Consider the following 21,953-nt stretch of genomic DNA (forward strand, 5'->3'; position numbering starts at 1 on the left):
ACATGTTAAAGAATGTGTTGGACGCTACGTAGCCGTTTCTCCTAGTAAGCGAAAGCAGTTGAGAAAACCATCATTTTACGAGAACTTTCGATTTTCAGCATTTTGAATTCTTATATTCCAATCAATTACGGAACGCCAAAAAGTGCTCCAATAAAGCTAAATTTAGGAGAAAAGCCTCCTTCTGGGTTAGATTTAAGTATTTTGACTAGCAGTTACGCGATCCAACCATAACAAACACGCACTTGCGATGAGTTTTCTTTTTTCAAGGCAAAATTGACGAAAAAACGGTGGAATCGGAGGAGTTCTAATAATTAAGTGAATGATTTAGTTTTTCACCAATACTGGAGTCGGCATGCTAAGAGATATTTGCAATCACATCTCCAGTCAGTTTCACTATACCTGGAGACTGAAATTATCAGAGCCGGATTTACCTACTTGCCGCCCATGGGCCGCCTGTATTTTACCGCCCCCTTCTCAGTCATTTTGAAACATCAATACAAAGCATCAAGTGAACAAGCCGGAGGAGAAGGGGTGCATAAGACGCGTTTACCCGTGTTGCGCACATTTTTTGTGAAAGCCCTGTCAACACTAATAAAAGTTCACGGAACTTTGCGCGAAAGATTAGTTCCGTAAACTTATCTCTGTGTGGACAAGGCCTTTCATTTAAAAGAAATGAACAAAAAAAAAAAATATGAAAGAATCAACATGAATGTGGTTTCATAATTTTAATTTCCGATACCGCGCCAACCGCACTGTCTTTGGCGCAATGCGTGAAGTATCCCTACAGTCTTGTAGGCGCTATGCGTTTCGCGCTGCGCCGCGCCGACCGCTGCTGAAAACAAAAGATTAGTTCCGTAAACTTATCTCTGTGTGGACAAGGCCTTTCATTTAAAAGAAATGAACAAAAAAAAAAATATGAAAGAATCAACATGAATGTGGTTTCATAATTTTAATTTCCGATACCGCGCCAACCGCACTGTTTTTGACGCAATGCGTGAAGTATTCATGGAGTCTTGTAGGCGCTATGCGTCTCACGCCGACCGCTGCTGACCGCACTACTTTTGACGCAATGCGTGAAGTATTCATGCAGTCTTGTAGGCGCTAATATGTGTTTCGTGCTGACCGGCGCGGCGCGCCGAGGGCTTCTCCTTTCCATCTCAAGTCCTGGTCATCATTGCTCTCTGCGCCTTGCCGCACCAGGCCAAATTGTGTGTTTGGTTTCCCTCTCAACTAGACTAATGAAAGGCGCTGTATCTTGTATCACCGAAAGACGAACGAATTAGAAATTACTATACTTTAACTCTCATGAAATGAGAGATTTTGTCGCCTTTTCTCGTTAGTAATTTTTTTTCTGAATCCTCTATTTTTTTAGACCTACATTTGAAAAATTGCAACATTTGCCGCCCCCTAAATTTGCCGCCCTGGGCCGCGGCCTATGTGGCCACCCCCTAAATCCGGCCCTGGAAATTATCCATACAGACGATCTCAGAGCTTGCACGTGATAGAACGTGTAAAATTCGACGCGGTAAAGACACAGCCTTTGAATGTGCGCTCTTGTATTCATAATTTGGCGCCACCATTATTGTCAATCTGTGCCATCAGCTTTGGTAAATGGTGACTGTCGTCCCTCTCTCTGTTTACACTCTTTTGTAGGTTATGTTTGCAATTGGCAGTCAGTTTGTATTCCGCCTGATTCCGCCGTCTACTGTGTACGAGATTGTTATTTTTCGTAGGAATGCAGTTTTAACTTACGTATTCCTGTTTGTTCTCGGGCATCAATTCCATAGCTTTCGAGCTCCTGAAGTTTTGTTTTCTTTTTCAAGTTTTGAGCCCACACAATGCCCCTTCCACCAGCGCTTGCTGCTAGACTCTCCAAACGAGGCATCGTTCCACAAGTTACAGAAGGTAAATAAAACACTAAATTTTTTGCTGAAAAGGATCAAGTCATAAGTGGTCAAGCTATACATCATTTGCTTGTCATGGAGAGGTTCTTCTAGACAGTTCCTGTTCCTGTATGCAAGAAGGTAATGAGTTCTTTTGGGAACTAATTCAGGGAACGGTTCAAAAAATCTGCGGTTATCAAACCTTGTTGTCAATGTAAACTGATCCCAGATGGAAAGTTTCTTTCTATAGCAATTGTAGTCAGCGGAGCTGACAACTGAGGCGCCCTGTTGAGGTTTAGACGAAGGAGGTCTTGCATACGTCAGGGATTCAAGATTTAAGTACTTCTCCTTCTTTAAAATTTTACAAGAAACACAATGGTGCCACAGTCTGATAACTACCTCAACCACTACCACCTTGGCTGGCCTGTTTATTTAGTCACCTAACATGTGAGAGCTGAGGGATTTTGAATTCATAATCATGCTCCTTAATTCGTGTCAATTTTGATCAATCGTTTCCGGCCTCTTTAAGATGCCGGAACTGTTCCACATATTTTATATAGTAGTTAACTATAATCAAAAATATAAAATACCCGGTTTTTTCAAATTCTGTTGCTGTTTTCAGAAAAACCAAAGCCAACTGTCAACAAAGATGATGAAGAAATTATAGCAGAAGATTATGATGACCTCAAGAAGAAAGAGGAGCTCATGAACAGCCTGAAACACTCCTATGAAAACTCTGATGAAGGTGAAAAAAGTGAAGATGAAGAAATGTCAGACTCGGAGTTGGTGAAAAGGAAATTCAAAGTAAGTGCAAAAAATTCTTCAAATCAATGGCTGTACGCTGTACCTCAGATTACGACATTTTAATTCTCACTCGTGTTTTTTTTTTTTTAAAGATTAACTGAACAACAGCTTCTATTTTGAATTTTCTGTGAATTTTTTTCGTTCTTCTTGAGAATAGCACACAAAAGTGGATCCAGTCTGAATAATTCTTGGAAGAAAATTAAACACAATCAAAGATTTTTAAATATTACAATTGAAGCGGACAGCTACAAAAGGGCTCAAGCGCCAGGTATTAAAATACAGAAAAAACAGTTGAAACCATATGAACCAACCCGTTTTAAATTTCAGATTGATTGATAATATGACTAATTAATTCATTGCTTTAGAGCTCTGAGATTCACAAGGGGTCAATTAACACGGTTATTACCATTTTTAATTCTCATTTTTGGCGCTTAAGCCCTTGTGTAACTGACCGATTCAAATGTGATACGTAGTTTTTGCTTTTTACCAATAAAATTCACTTTGGCTCTTATGTCTGAACCTCTTGAGAAGCAGGAAACATTCGGGAAGGTGAATGATTGAGCTCGCATGGCGCTAAGAACAATACAGATTTCTAACATAATTATTTTTAAAAAAGTTGTTTAGATGTCATTTTAAAGTATTAAAGATAAATTAGAAAGAGACTGCACTAGTCATGTTTAAGGCAAACGAAAAGTATAATGTTAAAGTGAATCCACAGTGTGAGAAAGAAAACATTAAGTTCAAACACATTTTGCTTACTTATGCTGTTAATTGCTTTTTTGTTAATGAAGTTTTTCATTTTAGGGTTATCCAGGCTGCCCAAATAAATGTAACATTTATCATGAATGCACAAAGTTTTGTGAGGAAAATTGGGGTGAAGGCCACATAGAACCTGATTTGCGCTATCTGCACAGGAGGAAGTTATTGTTAGAGAAGTATCCTTTGCCCAGTAATTGGAGAGAAATTTTTGATCCTGGAGTGTAAGTAAATCTAATTTTCCACTTCATACCGATTCTTTTTCATTTCCTTTCTTCATCTAATATTCTGATTTGGTAGATTTGAACATTAGCGCTCAAAAATAATAATCAAATAAAATGGTACAAAAAACTTCAAATCCTACAATTTTCTCTTAGCCACTTCTCAATTAAGCTTTCTTGTCTTAGGTTTAACCAAAAATAATGCACCTAGGTACAGATCTAATTTAAAGTAACTTTAGACAAATCAGACTACATAGGAACAAACTTTTTGGTGAAGCTTCTTGAGTCTATTCCGTAGAATTCTTCACAAAGTCAATTTTGATGGATAGTTTCTTTCTTTGCATCAAATGCCGAAGCCATTTCTTTAGAAATCTGAAAACACAGCTCAATTTGCTTTAACATCTGCGAACTATTCTTCTCTTTCATTTTACTGCCGAGCAGAACTGAAAATTCCTTTGAGTGCCCTCCTTTTGTAGCAAGTTAGTACCTTAGTTGTTGTTAGCTTTAAAATTATCCAATATGATTTTTTGATCACAGTGGAAAATTCTATTACTGGGACTATGACACGGATAATGTGAGCTGGCTTCCACCACTGCACCCGAAAGCAGTCATCAGTGAATCGGCAGCTCATATACGAGAAGAGAGGTATCTGGCCGCAGGAGACAAGGCTGATGATGATGAAGGAGATGATGACAAACAAGACGACAACAACTCGAGTGACTCTGAATCTGACGATGGATCACTGCATCACTCCTCACCAAGTGAAGATTCAGAAGAGGTATGCCTGAGTTGATCTCACTTTTTGCTGCCTCGAGGTAGCTAAAAATTTTCTGCCCTCTCAATGCTTGCAGAAGAATAAATTATGTAAAGGGGCCCAAGAGGCCTTTTTCAAAGAAAATCTAAAAGAATGATGCTCCTCTCGAGCAAGTTTGGCTTATTTTTGTGTGAAATCTTCCCTGTGTTGCTGTTATTCTTTTGCACAGTTGTTTAAAATGTTTTCGTCCAAAAAAAGTAGAGCTGTTCAGTGTTTAACAGGAAAATGGTGCATATTTTTTCCTTGGATTCTTGAGGACACTCAATGTACTAATGAAGCTTTTTTCTAACATTATATTAACTTTTGATCAATCACAATATCACTATCTGTGCACAACTCCACCGTTCTGATACTTTTCCTTTCACAATATCACTATCTATACACAACTTCACCGTTCTGATACTTTTCCTTTCACAATTGGCCACCTGACCTGCAATAATGAACCGCCAGGCTCTATTTCTCAACTCCAAAGAGATAGAAAAAATTATCAAGAGTCCATCAAGAGACTGAATAAATTATTTCTTGGTAATCTTGAAGGTCTATGTATGATTCCGTCCCTTGACCTATTAAAGAGTGACTCATCAAATGAAACTGACTGTTATTTGGAATTATTTTCAGAGCGACACGGAAGAGCGCCTACAAGAAGAAAAGCGGCGGAAAATAGAAGAACATGAGAAAGCAAGAGCCCGAGGAAGGACTAAAAAGAAACACAATGATATTGACCCTATGGACCCTGCGGCCTATTCTGATATCCCTAGGTACGGTTTCGTCAGACTTACACAAATCAGTACAAGTGCAAAATTGAAACAGAAAATAATTTCAGTTTTTTTTCCTTGTCATTTATGAATACTTAATACATTTTAAATTAATATTAAAGTCAGTTGTTCAATGCAGATGATTTGGGGGAAATGTATAAGAGAAAACAAAAGTAGGAGATTGAAAAAGAACCATTTTGCTGATCACTGATAATGAGAGAGGCGGCTCTCAAAATAATTATTTGTTTCATAAATTTTGTAACAAAAGTGAGAGTGTTTGAATAACTTTAACAATATCTTCCTTGTATAGACATATATTTATTTTGTATTTTAGCCTAGGGTCCCAAAAACCCTTCAAAATCTCAAAAATTCTCATTTGGGCCAAGTTGAACAGATACATGTCTAGTCGCATTTCGCGAAAAAAAGGAGCTGGGAGGAGTGTTGAATTCAACTATACAGTTAGTTCTATCTCCCGTCAAGAATTCTAAGTTGACATAAAATACTGAGAATGTAAAAATAGCCCTAAAACTCTGTTCTTAACATTGAATCTTATTGGAGGAAAAATGCTCTAAACTTCCTTTTCTCAGTTCAGGCTAGATGCATTTCTGGTCTATGTATACTAAAAATTCAGTATCTTTCTTCTCTTCAATGGTTATATGTTGCAGGCAAACAATCAAATCAGACATTTTGTCAGATGCCGAGGCAAAGTGTCGAACATACTCACTCAGATTAAAATTTTGACTCCTCTGCTAATTTTGGACAAAACAGTATTGTCTTCATAGATCGGAAATGTTTTTAAATAATGATTTTTAGCCCAGAAATGAACATTCATTCCACAAGATACAACATTTTTTAAACTACAGAGTTCTTACAATATTGAGAGTTAAAAGTGTATGAGAAGCATTTAGAAAAGGAAAACATACTGATTGTTTGCAGTTTAATGAATTCTAATTTTCAAAATATGTAAAATTCGAGAGCTGTTTGTAAAAACATAAAACTGCATCAACTTTCAAAATTTGACTATCTGAAATGCCTGATTTGACTATTTGTCCGCAGCACATATATATCATTACTTTTGTTCCTTTGTAATCTTGGGCACTTGTTTTTTTCAGGGGAAAATGGACGGATGGTCTGAATAGGAACAATGAAGCGAAGACAGGCGTTGACGTCACAGTCTCTGGACCCCTCTTTCAACAGAGACCTTATCCTAGTCCTGGTGCAGTTCTTCGAGCAAATGCAGGGAAGAAAGAAAGTAGTTGAGGAGAATGAGATCTGTTTGATCTCCTAATCCATTTCTTGTAATGTATTTTAATCAGACGTTGAATTTTACCACCAAGGTTTCGAATTTCGAAACCAAGCATACTGGAACCCTAACCATTCAACATCGTACATCCGACCGGTTGTCTGACTTCAAGAAAGTTAAACAATGCCCAGGTTAACTCACTGTTTTGATTTCCTAACTTCTGAGATGTTTGCAATAATGGAGCATGCAACAGGAATTTTGAATTCATCCATTTAATTTAATCTTGTGTAAACATTTTTGAGAGACATTACGATATCATTGGTTGTCCCTATAAATCAGCTTTCAAGCTCAGAACCAGCTCTTAAATTTAAGGCTGCATTGAAAATGATCAGAGTTAGTCTTACAAGAGAGTCTTGCTATGTCTTAGACTTAGGCTCTCTCTACGACTTGCATTGAAAAAATCTGCACTTTGAGTGCTACACCTTACTAATCATACAGATTAAAATAGGTAAGCTCCCAATATCTGTTATTTTGTAACCGACCGTAGGTTATCTCTTTTTGTGAAGAAATCCTCATTTGATCTCAGTTCAAGTTTCAATGTGGTGTTATGCCACCGACTTAAGAACTTTTCTGAGTTTTCTGTACCAACTTGTGTGTAAGTTTAAGCATATCACCGGTACAATTGGTAAAACACCCTCCTGTCTTAATCGCTGATAAATCCACCCATTGTACAAAAAGTCAATAAATTATTTTTGTTTTTATCTTTATTAGTTTCATTTAAATTCTTTTCAACATTCTTTTCCAAAAGTTATCTGCATCATTTCTAAAGGATAAAACCCCTTAAATTGAAGGAATTAGGATTCAGCCATGGCATTGATTTATTTTAAAATAATAATAATACCAATGAAATATTCGATAATATTTGTTAATTATTCTAAACTGTGATGTATCAAGTGCATGCATATTTGGGGACGTACCATCAATGAATGGCAGCAGGGCATTGGCGAAGAGACTCTAAGATCCAAGTTTCCCATGACCTTTGGTTGGAAAGGTACATGTGAAGTTTGGGTGTTACAGAGTGCCATAGTGCGCTTTAAGATCAACATGTATATGTTTACAATTATTTCAAGTACGATAGTCCTCAGAAATGTCATTCATTGTGCTAATTTTAAGAAAAGTAAGATCTGAAGTTGAATTTTCAGCTGTCTCACAAGTGCATTTGCTACATTTCATGAGACCAAAATCTGTAGATATGTTATGTTTGAAATCACATTGTTGAGCGAGGAAGATTTCCTTTTGATTGATAATCTAAGGCTGAGTCTTTTTTTTTTTTTTTTTATCTTGTCCTTTCACTAATGTAAATCTATTTTCCTCATCAAAAAGAAAAAGCGCAGGAGCCATTAGACTACATTCTGCAACAAGAAAGGAATCACTATTTTTAAACGTTTAAGGAACAATGCATGTGTCATTAGTCTCTCTTTGCATATAAGCAATTTTATCCAAATTGTTCATAAAAACTTTTAAGTTAGTAAAAATTGAACTTTGTTGTGAAGGATATATTTCGGAATTAAAGTTTCAGCCAACTATCATGTGCCGCTCTGGTATATAAATTCAAACGAGCACAACGGAAATTCTGCTGTGGAGTATGAAGAGGAAAGTGACCTTGTTCTTGTTCCACTCTTAGATTTTACCACATAATTATTTGCATCATCAGCCATTCTCCAAAAATAAAGATAAAAATCAGGTCTTCAGCTGATGTAGAAAGCACTATTCCATAAAAGCTGGTGGAACATTCCGACAATTCGAATTTTCCCGGGGTTTTGATTGGGTTTTTGAGGCAACCAATCAGCTGACGCCTCTCAACTACACAATGTGATTGTTTTGATAACTAAACCAGACTAACCTAATAAGGTGAAAAGTGTTTAATTTTGTAACTACAAATAATATTAGTTTTAACCTTGTGAGTGATTAATTACGTGAAATATATTTTAATTTACTCCAGATTACGTTGTCTCAGTGAAATAATAATTAATTATCTCTGGAGGAAGTGTTTTAAATTAATTCATCGTTCTCAGGCTGCTTATCAAACACACCGATCTCATTGTGATGACTCGAATCGCACCCAATTATCACACAAAGCAGTGGGGAAGATGTCATTCACACTAGGTACATACCTGTTTCATTAGTCCCTTAAATTCTATTGCTAGCATTTGTCCTTATCTCACAGTTTTGAGGTCAAGAACTTTGTAAAACAGCAAGATAAAGAGGTTAGAACCAAAGTTCGGAGCTAGTCACTTAAACTTTTCTTTGGTAGGCTGTCAAGGTAGTCACCATCAAAGAAGAGACTCTTACTGAAGCAATTTATTCAATTCTACACTCTATTCTGTAGGTTTCTCGACTATTGTCATTGAATGGCGGCGTCAGTTGCTGGTGGAATAGTCACCGTTAACTTCTTGTGCAAGATGTTCGATGACATTTTCACTCACTCCCCTAGGTAGGTTTTGCAACTCTTCACTTCAGTGAAGTCAGAGTTTATAAGATAGAGTCAGTGCTTTTTATTCTCTCTTTCACTGTGCTCTAGTATGTTTGACTGCAGATGTTTTCAGTTCTCTGCCCTCTTTGCATGAGGCAAGTAGGTGAATTTTATCATTTTACTTACACCAGCAAGAAAATTTTGTTCTTATGACTATATCATATGCATATAACTCAGCTTTTTTGCGAGAAATTTCTGTCTTGGGTTTGAATCCTAACTATTGAATGTATTGTACCTAGTGTTTTAAAACTTCTGCTCCTATTACTTAGATTTTTTCAGAGCGAAACAAGCCAACGTTATGGCATTGAAATTTAGGTATGCCAAATTCTGCTGACAGGAAAAAATTATGGAAGTCTTTAAGAAATTTTGTTAACTAATTCTTCATAGAAGAAATAAGGCGTGACAGGAAGTTTGTAACAGTGCGAACAAAGGTACGTGGTTTCGCACTTTGGCCATGGATATAAAGATTGGATATCCAAAACATGATAAGCGCCATCATGTGTTGACAAGATTGTACAGCTGCTGCTCTTATTTACCAGGAATCCAGCGGTTTAAAAATAAGAATCCTTGTCTTGAAAGTAGGGGCGATTTTTAGAGAAAATTTTCCAATAAGTAAGTAAGAAGTCTACAGTTTGAAAGCAGTAAAGTTCTTTCACTATGAGGAACACCATGCACAATCTTAGCAATAACTAATGGCGCTTATCATGTTTTGAATTCAACAGCTCAAAGAATTTTAGTAATTTTAACTGATCATCTTTTGTGCAGACTTCTGTAACTTTACAATCTATCTCTGGAATAATATTATTTATCTTACACTCTCTTTCAGGATGACTCTGTGGATATCATGCTGGAAATGATGGATTCTTGCAGCATGTCAGAGTCTGTTGAAACTCTATCCGGTGATGTAAGTGAACCAAATGAAACTGCTAGAGGCTCAAATGGACCCGCGTTTGAGAATGTGATGGATTTCACAAAGAAAATTAACTCCTCCACCAGTTCTCTAACTTCTCCTGTTGATTCGGGGGTTGTCCTACTGGATGAGGTAGAACCTTCGACAGATACAAAAAAAGTAAGTTCCGGCTGTTTCCTCTACTTTCACCTTGTTTGCCTCATTTTAATTAATCTTGGATGTTTTATGGACAGGAAAAGTGACAACTGAAAGTTTTGCCTTCAGCTCAATATACTGAAAGAACCAATTAAAAGTAATTTTCGTGAAGGATAAATATCCTCCCAAAATTTGGCTACAAATGAAGTACCTACCCTCAGCAAAAATTTACTTCTTATTTACCGTCATTACAACTGTAATATTAAAGTTGAATTAATGACAATAATTGAACTAAGTTCAAAATTGTTAAAACAGAGTAAGTACCTGCAAAATGCAGGTGGGTTGATTTGATCAGTGGTGAATGTTAAGATAAAATAGAAAGGAAATTTCAGAGATTTAAAACCAACTTCCAAACTTGCAAACCACATATCTCTGTTTGTGACGTTGCAGACTTCCTGTCAGGCTTTATTTGATAAATAGAGAACCACTCAATGTCAATACCTCAAAACTTTTGGGAATTTTTTTCTCTGTGCAAAGAAAATTCTGTGAAAACTTCAAGGAATGATGTTTATTTGTTCTCCTTCAAAAACATAAAACGGAAGCAAATATTTAAAAACACCACAAACAAGGTTGTGGTGTGGGAGTTTTACCATCGAGACATGATGTCACACTTCAGCCATCAATTTGAAAGTCCAGAATTTCTCACTTTCTTTGACTCTAAAATTTTGTTGTCTTTGGTTTCTCAGATTATTTTACATACCTACTTATGTATGAGAGATCTAAAAGTACCACTGACTCGGTGTTACATGCTTACATGGCATTCAAGAAAAAATTAAATGAGGAAACAAAAGAGACCCCAAAGGGCTCCTCTTTACTTTTTTCAAGAGTTTTTCCCCCAAAAATGGATGAGGTTTTCATTTTTTTTTTTTTTTTAGGGAACTAGGTAGTACTACTAAGGCAATTGAAAAACGTACTTTTTTTTTTCTTGGGTATCCTTTATTTCTTATGGATTATTTTTTGCAGGAGCCCCATGTCTGTGCGATTCAAGGGGTCGAAGCTGTCGAACCAACAAGCCAAAGCACTCCTGTGTCAGGTGCAACCACTGAGCAGGTCACCGGAGATGATGAGATAGTATTCCAAAGAAGAACCCGCAAAAAAGTCTTGAAAGATATTAAAAGCAAGAGGGTCTCATTTCATGAAGATGTCAATACCCTTGATGCAGCAGAGAACAAAGATATCAAAATCAACGTCGGTCTCACAGACAGAGTCAGTGCTGACATCCTCACGCCAACGGAACAAGGACAAGATCTTAATAGTTCATTAGTGTTGAGCTCTAATTTTACAGAGCCGGTATTTTCAATCGAGAAAATGTTCTCTAAACTAAAAAATAGTGTTTTAACTTTAGCCGAACGAGGGGTTCCCGAAGGACAGGAAGACCCGCTCAATTGCTCCTCATATATCGAATTCGACTCTTCACTATCATTCGGTTCCAAGCACCTCACGCAAACTAAAGCGTCAGAGTCTGATCGAACAAGTAAGATTTTTATAAATCAAATCTAATGTTAAGTCTTTAGAATCTTCATATTTTCCTGCTTGATATTTTACTTTTTATTGACAATGAGTCGCAAAGTAAACGCCGCCTCGCGCTCTGCGACGCCCAATCGCCATTGCCCCCTATCCTCCCAGAGATCATCAGGCAATTGGCACCTTCTGATCTCCTCCTCCACCCCTTGTCGCCAACCTTTCACAGGACGTCCACGCCGTCGCCTTCCGGGAGGAACCCAATCGAAGACCTGCTTGGGCAACCGATCATCTGCCATCCTTCGCACATGTCCATACCAGACCAACTGCTTGGACCTGATATCGTGCACGATGTCCTTTTCCACACCCATTATCTCGCGTACCCTTTCATTGCGGATACGCTCTCTTCTCGATATCCCAGCAGACCTTCGCCAAAAGTCCATCTCGGTTGCCCTAAGCATGTCTTCAGTTCTTTTCTTAAGTTGCCAGACCTCACTCCCGTAAGTTACGATACTCTTCACGATGACGTTGTAAATTTTCCTTTTGGTCTCCTTGGAGATACTCTGGTCCCAGAGAACCCCATTTAGCATCGCGATAGCTTTCCTGCCTTGCACATTCCGATCTTTAATGGCCCGATCCAAATTTCCGTCCTTAGTTAACCAAACTCCGAGATATTTATACTCTTCACAGTCCAGGATCTTCCGGCCATCCTCCAGATCAATGCTTTGCTGATCACCACCGATAACCAACTTCTCCGTCTTAACCACATTTACTTCCATCCCCCACTTTCGGTATACTTCCACTAGCTTCCGCGTCATGTAATTCGCATCTTCTTCGTCCTGAGCTATTACCACCTGATCATCAGCAAAGCACAGAGTATAAAGGGTGCCATCTTCACGTAGCGGGACGCCCATTCCCGAACAGCATCTTTTCCATTCCTTTAAAACTTCTTCCAGGTACACTTTAAATAAGGTTGGCGACAAACAACACCCTTGTTTCAGTCCTTTAGTAATTAAAAACCCCAACGATAACTCCCCATGCGATTTAACCCTAGAGAAAGCCCCACCATAAAATTCCTTAATAGCACTAATTAGTCCCCCACTAAAACCCCTTTCCTTGTTTTACATCTTCCCAAGTATAATAGATAAAAAAAAAAAAAAAAAAAAAAAAAAAAATGAGTGGAAAAGTAAAGATACATATCAGGCATACTTTCAGGTTTAAAAGCAGCTCAAAATTATAAAAATCCATTGAGGGTCTTTCACTAAAATTCAAATTCACTGAGACACTTCTGTTGCTGCATGTCCACCTCTCACTGCATTAGTGGTTTGCACCAAAGTTTCCCAATTCTGCTCACAAAAACAAAGCATAAATTATTTCAATCCACCTTTAATCTCAAATTCACTTTAGTGTATGCATATGACATTTTTCATCCATCGGTTAGCTAGTTAATAAGATTTTTTCCGACACTGAACATCAGCAACAATGCGCGCTCATGTTTAAAGTTACAGGGAAATTATATACACTGCAAAAATCTTGATTCAAGTAGGAAATTTGGGTCGAGGTTTCATATTTTAGTCTCCTTTGCCATCAGTGTTCTAATTTTGAACTAATACTTCAGTCAGAAGTGCAAATAATTAGGTCTAGAAATGATTTCAAAGTACTCAGTTTGACTTAAAAACATGTCTACTTATGTTGCAGCGAGGTTGAAAAGTCCCGCCGTGAGGAACGTCCTATCTGAAGCTCCATCAAAAGCTCCTCTAGTCAATCGGTTTCTACTGTCACTACAAATGAAGGAATCGAGAAAAAAGCATGCTTCCCTAAACCGGCGACATCAAATCAGAGGAATCAAATCTCATCGACCCCTAATTGTCAAAGTTAAACCGTACAACATAAATCTTAAAAGTTTTGAGCATGTTCTGAACGAATTGAATGATGAAATCTCAGTGAATCTTTGCAACAGGTTGGAAACAAACTGGCAGAAGGATGTAGAGGAAAGACTAGAAACTCACCTTTTCAAAGGCAAGGAAGTGAAAATTCACAAGGTTAGTACATATCATTACCCTTGTTCAATTAAACCCATTCATGCAGAAACCCTGGTAGTCAGTAGTTTTTAGAGGAAAATGATTTCTGTGAAGTTGTTTCTTAGTAAGCCTCTAGTGATGCAAGATTAATTTGTGCATCAATAGAAAGTGTAAAGTAAAATTCTAATCAAGCAGTTTTAAAAAGCCCTGAACATGGCAGATTATAACTCTCGATTGCCTTTGCTTTAGCATTTATTTTTTTTTTTTTTTTTTTACTACTTTCAATCTACTACATCGCAACTCAAAGTTGATTAGAAATTTTAAATAATTTTTGTAGCAAAGTGTGTTTAAAACACGCCACCATTCTATCATCCGGAGTTAAAGGTACAGTATTTAAGGTGCGCAATGTGGCAATTGACCAACTTGCAATCTGTCAAACGGTAATTTGATCTAGTTCCTCAAGTCATTTTTGAAAGTTAAAAATGTTTTATCCTAATTATTAACCTTAACTGAATTTCAGAGTGGGTTATGCACTGCCTCATTACTGTTCAACTAAATATTTTAAACCTTCATAAAATTAATTTTCAAGTCTATCTTTATTTTGCCTTTTTTCTTATTTTTTTTTTTTTTCTAATGTTTCAGGTGTTCAGAGTTTTAAGTACAATTGGTGAGCCTCTGCTCACAATATTAACCGATACTTCATTATTAGTGATAGCTTACGATCAAAATGAGCTGGTCATTCGTTTTTCAATTACTTACAGTAATATCAAAATAATCATGGTAGGGCCTGGAAACTTAACACTAATGTTCATTGAGCAATATCCCTTTGGTCATTCTCACTTCACCATCGTCACGGACAATGAAAATCTTCATGGAGGCAATGATCTGATAAGCCATCTTGAAGTTATAGTCCGCCAGAAGAAATGTCCTACCATCCCTGTCCTTTCCTCGTCGATCCACGAGGATAAGAAATTTTTGAAAAAAACCTCTATTGAAGCAAATGAAGAAACAACATATTGCCAGTGGATTTGGCTTCAACAGATTTTTGCAAGTGACGCTTATGCTCTTGGTCCAATGAGAGAGGGTTATCTCATGTACAGGCAAACAAAAAGGACAAAATGGGCGCCTAGTTTTATTTTACTCAAGTAAGAAAATCCTCTTTCATTTTCAATTCAGTCGTCATTTTCGTTTGTTGCATGTTTTTATTCAAGCAAACTTGGATATTTTTGCAAACTGAGAAATTTGATCTAACTTGAGTTTCTCTGATGAGAAAGTATTAAAAATATTACTATCTTACATAGTCTGTCAGTATCTTACATCAACGAGAAAATAATTAAAATAGAAATTACAGCACACATATGTTTCAATTGTATGTCTATTTCGGACTATAAGTTCCTCTTCAACACCTAACATTTCATAGAATCATGAACGAACAAATAAGGCAAATTAGAATCACAATGCATACTTAGCAAATTTAAATAAAAGGTGCAAGTCAAATCATCAAAAACGATTCACAAGTCATAACAGACGAGTAAAAATTGACACCCAAACATATCATCGCAAGCAAGAAATTAATGCGGTTATGAAACTATTGATGAAGTAACCTAAATTGTGATGCTGAAATTATTAAATAACATGAATCTTGATTGCAATGTCGTTTTAGTTCCGCCCTTAAATTTTTCTATAAAATAGAAACCAACCAGTATGATTGTATAGAATCTTTGGAGAATGTTCTTAAATAGTTACACCTAAATTCTCAATTGAGATTGTTTGATTTTATTAGTATCGCAAACCAAATTATGGGTGTTGAACATTGCTCCCTTAGGTAGTATCAGGTTCACTGTCTTGGCAAATCATGAACTTTGGCCTAACATAACCAAATCCATGACTTATCAGGGGCAGGAAATATTTTTTAAAACTAACCTTTTTGTATATTTTGATTGTTTTTTTCAGGGCCAGTGTCATTTATGTATTTACCGACTCAAATTTAAAAATACCCATACACGTTATACATCTTAAAACAAAAAAATTCAAGGGGGCAAGGAAATTTCCCGACTCCAGGCAACCTCATGCCTTTGAAGTTTTATTTGATCCTGACATTTCTGTTCAGTTTGGTGCTGCTAGTGAGGAAGATTTATTTGAGTGGTTAGATGCTGTATCTCTTTCAACTTTTGGAGTAAGTCTTCATTATTTATCCAAGCTCTTTGCAAGTATTTTGATTTTCACCCCAAATGCCTTATCTCATCATCCATTTGTTCCCTTATTAAAATAGTTCAATGATAGGAAGGGTGTTGTTGAAGATTGAAATCAACCCCATCCTGGATTTCCGTAATGCCAGCGGTTTTCAACAGCAGAAGGTCTACATCAAACAAAAACAATTGGTTTCTGTCAGTCATCAAATACCTGCAGTAAGATGTATAGCTTTGAACATGGCACGCATCTGGGGTCTGAAAATTGCCATTTTTTCATGATTTTTTCAAGCTTCGTTTTTGACCTACGTGCAAGAGAGTTTCAGAATGAGTTATTGCATAAATTAATTTCTCTTAAGCCAAGGCCTAACAGAATTACAGGACACTTTCTCACACGGAACATTTTCTTGCTATTTTTCACTACGAAAAATCACATTTACGAAGTAGCAAAAAATATTGACTCAGTCAATATTAATTAAAGTTCCTAGAGCAACTTCCTTTTCATGGTCCAACTGTGCAGTTAGGTCATGAATGTTATGGAGGAACTGAGAGACAAGAAGCTTAAGCAAATTTTGTGTCATTTTGTTTACCTGATTGTTTGTATCGACAATCATCCAACTTTAGTAGTCATTTGATTTTGCACATCATTCTAAACATCAAGTAAGGATCATAATATTTACATACAGAAACTTGAAGAAGTGCCTGTTTGCAACAGCCCTACATTGCCGAGGTTCAATTTTTTCAAAATTTAGTGGTAAAAAAAACTTTAGCCGAGCAACATTCATGTCCTAATAGAAAGATGTACATTCTCAAGTGTGTCAGAATTGAATCAATTCTTTGATCTTCTAATGGTTTTGCTCTTTTTTGCTTTTTTAAATGAATTCTGCAATTTTATTTTCAATTTTTGTCAGGCTGAAGACTGTCAAGTTGTTGCGAAACGCCATTTGGATCCTGTCATTGGATGCTGTCTTCTCCTAACAACAAAGCATATTGTGATGTATCAATTGCCTTGTGAGGTGCTGTCTTGCCTTTTGTTGACAACTTTAAACGTTGTTAAATTTTCATCAACTCATAGTTATTGTGTTCTGGTGAGTATTTTGCATAATACACATCTTTTAAAATTATCCATTTCTCATAATTTCTTCTTTTTCCCACTTTTAAAATAATATTCTCAGTATTCTTTATGGTATCATGCTATTCAAGAATTTAGAGCTTATCAACTGAATAGTTTTTTATTTCTTTAGAATTTGACAAATAATTCTACATTTTATTTTTGTTTTTCTCACAGGAATTTGATTGTTGTGAGGCTAATGAAACAAACGGAGATTGGGTTATTCATTTCTCTTCAGAGCAAGGTCTCAACAAATTTTATAATGTGTTAAGCTCAGTTTTACCAAATTTACATCAGGTAAGATTTTTTTCTTTAAGTCTTTCTCAACCTCTTTTACAGTGTATTTATAATGTTCATACTCCGTCTTTAGAGTAAATTTTGTGGTGAAACTCAAGAGTTGTTTAAAAATAGAGTCAATGAAATGAATTACTCCCTTGTAAATCTTGAATTTAAATAATGGAAAAAAAATAAACTTTCTCTACTCGCAATTGAAGTGAGAAAGTAAAAAAATGAAATGAAATTTGAACAGAAAATCAAAGTATGAATGTAGAGCACTTACTCGTCCTCTGTAACAAAAAGTTACAAAAAACCTCGTAACGGCGTAGCATATTTTCCCCTCTGCCTATTTAATCTCTCTGTGCCGGATGAATCTTCTGGTGCCCTAAGATCAGCTGCAGGGACAGAGCTCTGTAAATGTTATTAAGGTTCCTTCTAAATGAAGTTTATCCTAGAACAGCACAGCCATACCTCGATCATCCGCTCATCCCTTATCTGGCGCTTCAGTTAGCCAGCATGACATTTAATTTAAGATTATTTCTTCTTTTTCATACACATTGGATGTGGTTTTATGTGTGTCTATACATTTTTTATCCAGCGTTTTTGGTATTTGGCTCAGGTTTCTCCTACAGAGATTAATTGAGGTATTACCATAGAAGGTAATTGATAAGTTAAATGGTAATATTAAATTTTAGTTTATAAAATGGTCTCATTGCAATTGAATACAACGTGATAATCAAATTATATAAGGTATTTGCATGCTTATTTTGAATTTTTTTCCCCCAGAAATATTTATTTTAAGGGTAAGAGGCGGATAGGCCAGTGGAATCACGAGGGAAAATCTCGGTGGGCTGGTCGAAATTCAGAGTATAATGGGCCTGTTGCAAACTTTTGCTAGAGCAAAAATAAGAGGTGTTACTTTTAGAAAGTGTCTCAAAAATCACGATGAACTCATCGGCAAAGTCTGAAATGTACTCCTTACTTCACAATTTGCATAAAAAATTTGCATTTTTTTTAAGCTTCCCGCTTCAAAAACAATACCATGGCACATGTGAACATTTTGTTAGAGGAGCCATTCCATCCAACTCCTGCTCCCAATGATACTACGCAATATTCAACATAGCCGACGCCAATCCGCCAAAACACATGTGACCAAACGATGATTAACCGTCTGATAACTGTCGGCGTGTTCACATTCACATTTTTCTGGCGTTGATACATATCCGCCTTGATTGACCTCTTGCTCTCCTCAACATTTGCGCTGAAGCGTCGGCCATGTTGAGCAGGGATTGAATGGAATGACTCCTCTCATGAAATGTTCACCTGTGCTGTAGTATCCTTTTTGAAGCTTAAAAAAATGCAAATTTCTTACGTGGATTGTGAAGTTAGGAGTGCATTTCAGAGTTTTCCGATGCGCTCATCGATTTTTAAGTCATTATCTTTGAGGAATAACTTTCATTTTTGCTCCAGCAAAAGTTTGCAAAAGGCCCATTGTAATTTTTGGCCAATTTATCTCCTTCACATGGCATTGATTTGATAAGTTGAAAACCTTTTGAGCCTTAGACTTATTCATGGAAATTTTATTATTTTGCTTCTCTACTTTCTACTATCATGTAATTCAAGCAGGTATCTTAAATTCTATTTTTCACAAATTTTTTTACATCCTGTATCTAATCCAAATGCCGTCATTCATAAATAATGCTAAACTATTTGAGCGCTATTTTACTTTTCAGATCACGGACAGAATCGATGTTACTTCTGATTTTGCAATTCGATGTATGGAAAGAAACAATTCGTTGAAAAACGTCTGGTCCTGTTTTCTATGAGAAACGAACTGTCTTTTTTTAGGAACAAATTTTTTAATGTAAGTACTCGTAAAATAATTCAACTTTTCAGACGTTCTATTTTCAATGCTTGATTTTGACATTACCAATGTAAGGATTTTTAGTCTGTCTGCACTACAATTTCACAAATCATTCCTCGCCTTGTCCTTTACTTAAATCTTTTTGATGAAGTTATCTGAATCTGGGGCTATCAAACTAAAATACTCAATTATGCACCGAACAAAAATTTCAAAAGATTGAATGATGTTGGAGTCGGAAAACATAACAAAATTAAGAAACTTTTTAAAATGTTGTATCTTCTCTTATGGCTTCTAATTCCCCCCTCCTCCTATAGGAAGGGAACAGTTGAATTTCAAGAAGGGCTTTATGTTGGGAAAGTATTAAAGTAGGCTCTTCTTTTCCTATGATTTGATTACTTAAAATGAAAATACTGGAGGGAACTTATTCCCGGCAAATGGTTTAAATTAGTTAGAACATTTTTATCTTTTGAAAAGAAGTCCGTATTGAAAAACACTTTCTTTCCTTGCAAAGTACCATGTAGTTTTTTATTCAATTATGAAGTACCCAACTCTTTCATGTTTTAAATTCCAATATTTTACTATCTTTTCATCAAAAATTCCTAAGAAAAATTATTCGGAAAACTGTCGTCTCCATTCAGCATATCATAGAGCAACGTGCAAGCTCAAAATCCAAATTCCTCCAAAATAGTAGAGTTTAGAGGGGTTATGGTGATACGGTGCTGAACAGTCAGGTTTAAGGAGAATCAGCCTAACTACATTAGATGTTGCATAATTTCTTCTAATGTTTTATTTTTTCAACGGATAAATTTTCAAAATATTTACTTGAAATTTTGTGAGTACATAATCTATAATCTTGAGGAAATTCATGGAAAATTCCAAGGCCTCATATAGCTTTGTTCTGTGCTAAAAAAAATAAAATTGGAGAAGAAATTGGGCAATATCTAATGTAGTTGGACTGTTTCTGCCCTAATTTGTCCCAATCATAATAGAAATCTGAAAACCTCTGTTCATTTTTTTGTTTACATACCTTCATCATGTATACATAATGATGAAAGTGCATCAAGCTTTCACTGACGTTTCCAGAAAAATATATTTTTGTTGCGGGTTTGAAGTAAATGATTCCAGGGTAAGTAAATGATTTCTCTTGTGGGGGTTTTTTAGTCTACTTAAAGTCAGAAAGATGTAGGAACAGGTTTTTCTTAACCAATGTTGGAACATTTTAAAGCTATTTTTTTGATTGGCAAAGCTTGAGTCGAATATTTTTTTCTCCAATGTAACTAAAATATATCTCTCATCTTTTATACTCGTATCTTATGCTTATATTTTATAAATATTGTATCTTAGGTACTACATTTTTGTTTAGCTTGGATGCATTGTTAGCATAAGTTTTTGTCAAATAGTAATACAAATATCACAGCAAATGTTACTTTAATCCTCCAACTGAAATTTTGTCTGAAGATTCAAGTATGTATGTATCCTGATTGCTATTTGATTTTATCGTAAAAATCATGCAGGCCATCTCCTGTTACTCTCCCAAAGTTGGCAAACTATATTGAAATTAGCCACAACATTTTATTGATGCTGAGAAATTCACTCCATGATTTTTTGATCATAGATATTTTTTGAAAAATCACCCTCATATTTTTTTGTCTCTTTTTACTTGACCCAAGTCCGTTCCCTGTTTTAACCTTTTATGTATCATTTTTATTTTGCTTCAAGCTGGGAAAATGTTTCTGCCTTTCTACCTACTTTTCAGGAAGCAATGCTTCATATTTCAACCAGATTTTAGCAACTTCAATCAGTCTCGACGTAAAAGTATTGCCTATTTTCTCTCATGATTTGCAAAGAAAGAGAAAAGAAAAGAAAAAAAATCGCCTCAAGATTTTTCAAGACAATCCAGAAATTTCAAAGTTTTGAGGCATTATGATGCCCGGTCGAAGATATAAAACATGAAAGGCAACAAGAAATGCAGTTAGGTTGATTCTGGTTGAAGTAGCATGTTAGTTGGCTCGTCCATATCAAAACAGTTGCTATCTCTCCTTCTTTTAAGTAGCGTTTTTGTAATCTCAAATTTTTTTGCGTAATTTTGACGTATCCAAGATCTCACACAAGTCCACCAAATTCGTTTGCGCAGGATATAAAATTTAAAAGACCGTTACAAAGTATTTTGCTTGGTTCAACGGTTTAATTATTTGCAAGGAAGTATGAGACTGATGAAAAAATAACACTGAATGATATCTCACGAAAAAAGTGCACCAAATTTTACCTGCATCAACGAATTTTTCAAATTTCTAAGATTTCTTGCAGTGGAAAAGTTCAACTCTTGTTATGTACATTAATACATGTCATTTTCAAGGTTCTTTTTCTGCGGCCTGAAGAACCCTTAAGAAAAAGAGCTTCTTAGTTTAGTTTCTGATGTTGAATTATACTATTTCTCCCACTTTACCAATGATTGGAATCAAATCCCCGTAATTTATTGTGATATACTAGCGTTATCAAATTTCTACCCTCATCATTAAACAAGTCTTGACTTGAATGTTTGTTGCTATTATTAGTTGTTACTTCTGAGAAAATGAAAATCTATGGGAGCTCTTGACTCTTGAGATGACGTCTTACACTTCAAGTCCTTTTTTTACCTATTAATAAATTTATCTATTTTTCCTCATTTGTTAAGTCTGTTACTGAAAGACTCCTAGTTATTAATTTACTGACGTTTGTCCTGGTTCTTCCTCTATGTGAAAGGTGTTACAGAGGTCGCTAACTGATGAATTGTGATTGATTCTGTTCTGAGAATCTTGTATAATGGTCAAAAATATTTTATCACTTTTAATGGCAAGTTCTGCACAAAGTTAACAAAGCGAACTCTCTGTTAGCTCAAAGTTAACTCTTTGGAAAACTTTCCGTACATTATCATCCT

General features: G+C 35.9%; 2 protein-coding genes across 3 annotated transcripts; both read left to right on the forward strand.

Annotated features, from left to right (window-relative positions):
• Positions 1 to 1,645: 1,645 nt before the first annotated feature.
• PQBP1 (poly-glutamine tract binding protein 1) lies at positions 1,646 to 7,237 on the forward strand. The gene is made up of 6 exons (XM_019050575.2): positions 1,646 to 1,905; positions 2,506 to 2,687; positions 3,492 to 3,667; positions 4,202 to 4,442; positions 5,097 to 5,236; positions 6,346 to 7,237. Exons 1-6 carry the CDS (start codon positions 1,839 to 1,841, stop codon positions 6,491 to 6,493), a joined length of 954 nt encoding a protein of 317 aa, XP_018906120.1. The 5' UTR covers positions 1,646 to 1,838; the 3' UTR covers positions 6,494 to 7,237.
• A 1,115-nt stretch (positions 7,238 to 8,352) lies between these two features.
• prd1 (pleckstrin homology domain-containing protein pruning defect 1) lies at positions 8,353 to 21,472 on the forward strand. Of its 2 annotated transcripts, none has more exons than XM_019050561.2 (9): positions 8,353 to 8,642; positions 9,836 to 10,078; positions 11,078 to 11,588; positions 13,274 to 13,617; positions 14,239 to 14,741; positions 15,550 to 15,772; positions 16,697 to 16,873; positions 17,074 to 17,193; positions 18,906 to 21,472. In XM_019050561.2, the coding sequence occupies exons 2-9, from the start codon at positions 9,854 to 9,856 to the stop codon at positions 18,996 to 18,998; spliced, it is 2,196 nt and encodes a 731-aa protein (XP_018906106.2). In that variant the 5' UTR covers positions 8,353 to 8,642; positions 9,836 to 9,853; the 3' UTR covers positions 18,999 to 21,472. The 2 variants fall into 2 exon arrangements, with proteins under 2 accessions (XP_018906106.2, XP_018906107.2); XM_019050562.2 differs by lacking the exon at positions 8,353 to 8,642 and adding an exon at positions 8,722 to 8,970.
• The last annotated feature ends 481 nt before the right edge of the window (positions 21,473 to 21,953 follow it).

This window comes from Bemisia tabaci, chromosome 1 (assembly GCF_918797505.1).
Source record: "Bemisia tabaci chromosome 1, PGI_BMITA_v3".
Lineage (NCBI taxonomy): Eukaryota > Metazoa > Arthropoda > Insecta > Hemiptera > Aleyrodidae > Bemisia > Bemisia tabaci.

Coding starts and splice junctions, on each gene's coding strand:
- prd1 (XM_019050561.2), top strand. CDS start 9,854: ATGCTGGAAATGATGGATTCTTGCAGCATGTCAGAGTCTGTTGAAACT. Junction 11,589..13,273: donor GTCAGAGTCTGATCGAACAA/GTAAGATTTTTA, acceptor CTTATGTTGCAG/CGAGGTTGAAAAGTCCCGCC. Junction 15,773..16,696: donor TATCTCTTTCAACTTTTGGA/GTAAGTCTTCAT, acceptor AATTTTTGTCAG/GCTGAAGACTGTCAAGTTGT.
- PQBP1 (XM_019050575.2), top strand. CDS start 1,839: ATGCCCCTTCCACCAGCGCTTGCTGCTAGACTCTCCAAACGAGGCATC. Junction 2,688..3,491: donor TGGTGAAAAGGAAATTCAAA/GTAAGTGCAAAA, acceptor TTTTCATTTTAG/GGTTATCCAGGCTGCCCAAA. Junction 5,237..6,345: donor GCCTATTCTGATATCCCTAG/GTACGGTTTCGT, acceptor TGTTTTTTTCAG/GGGAAAATGGACGGATGGTC.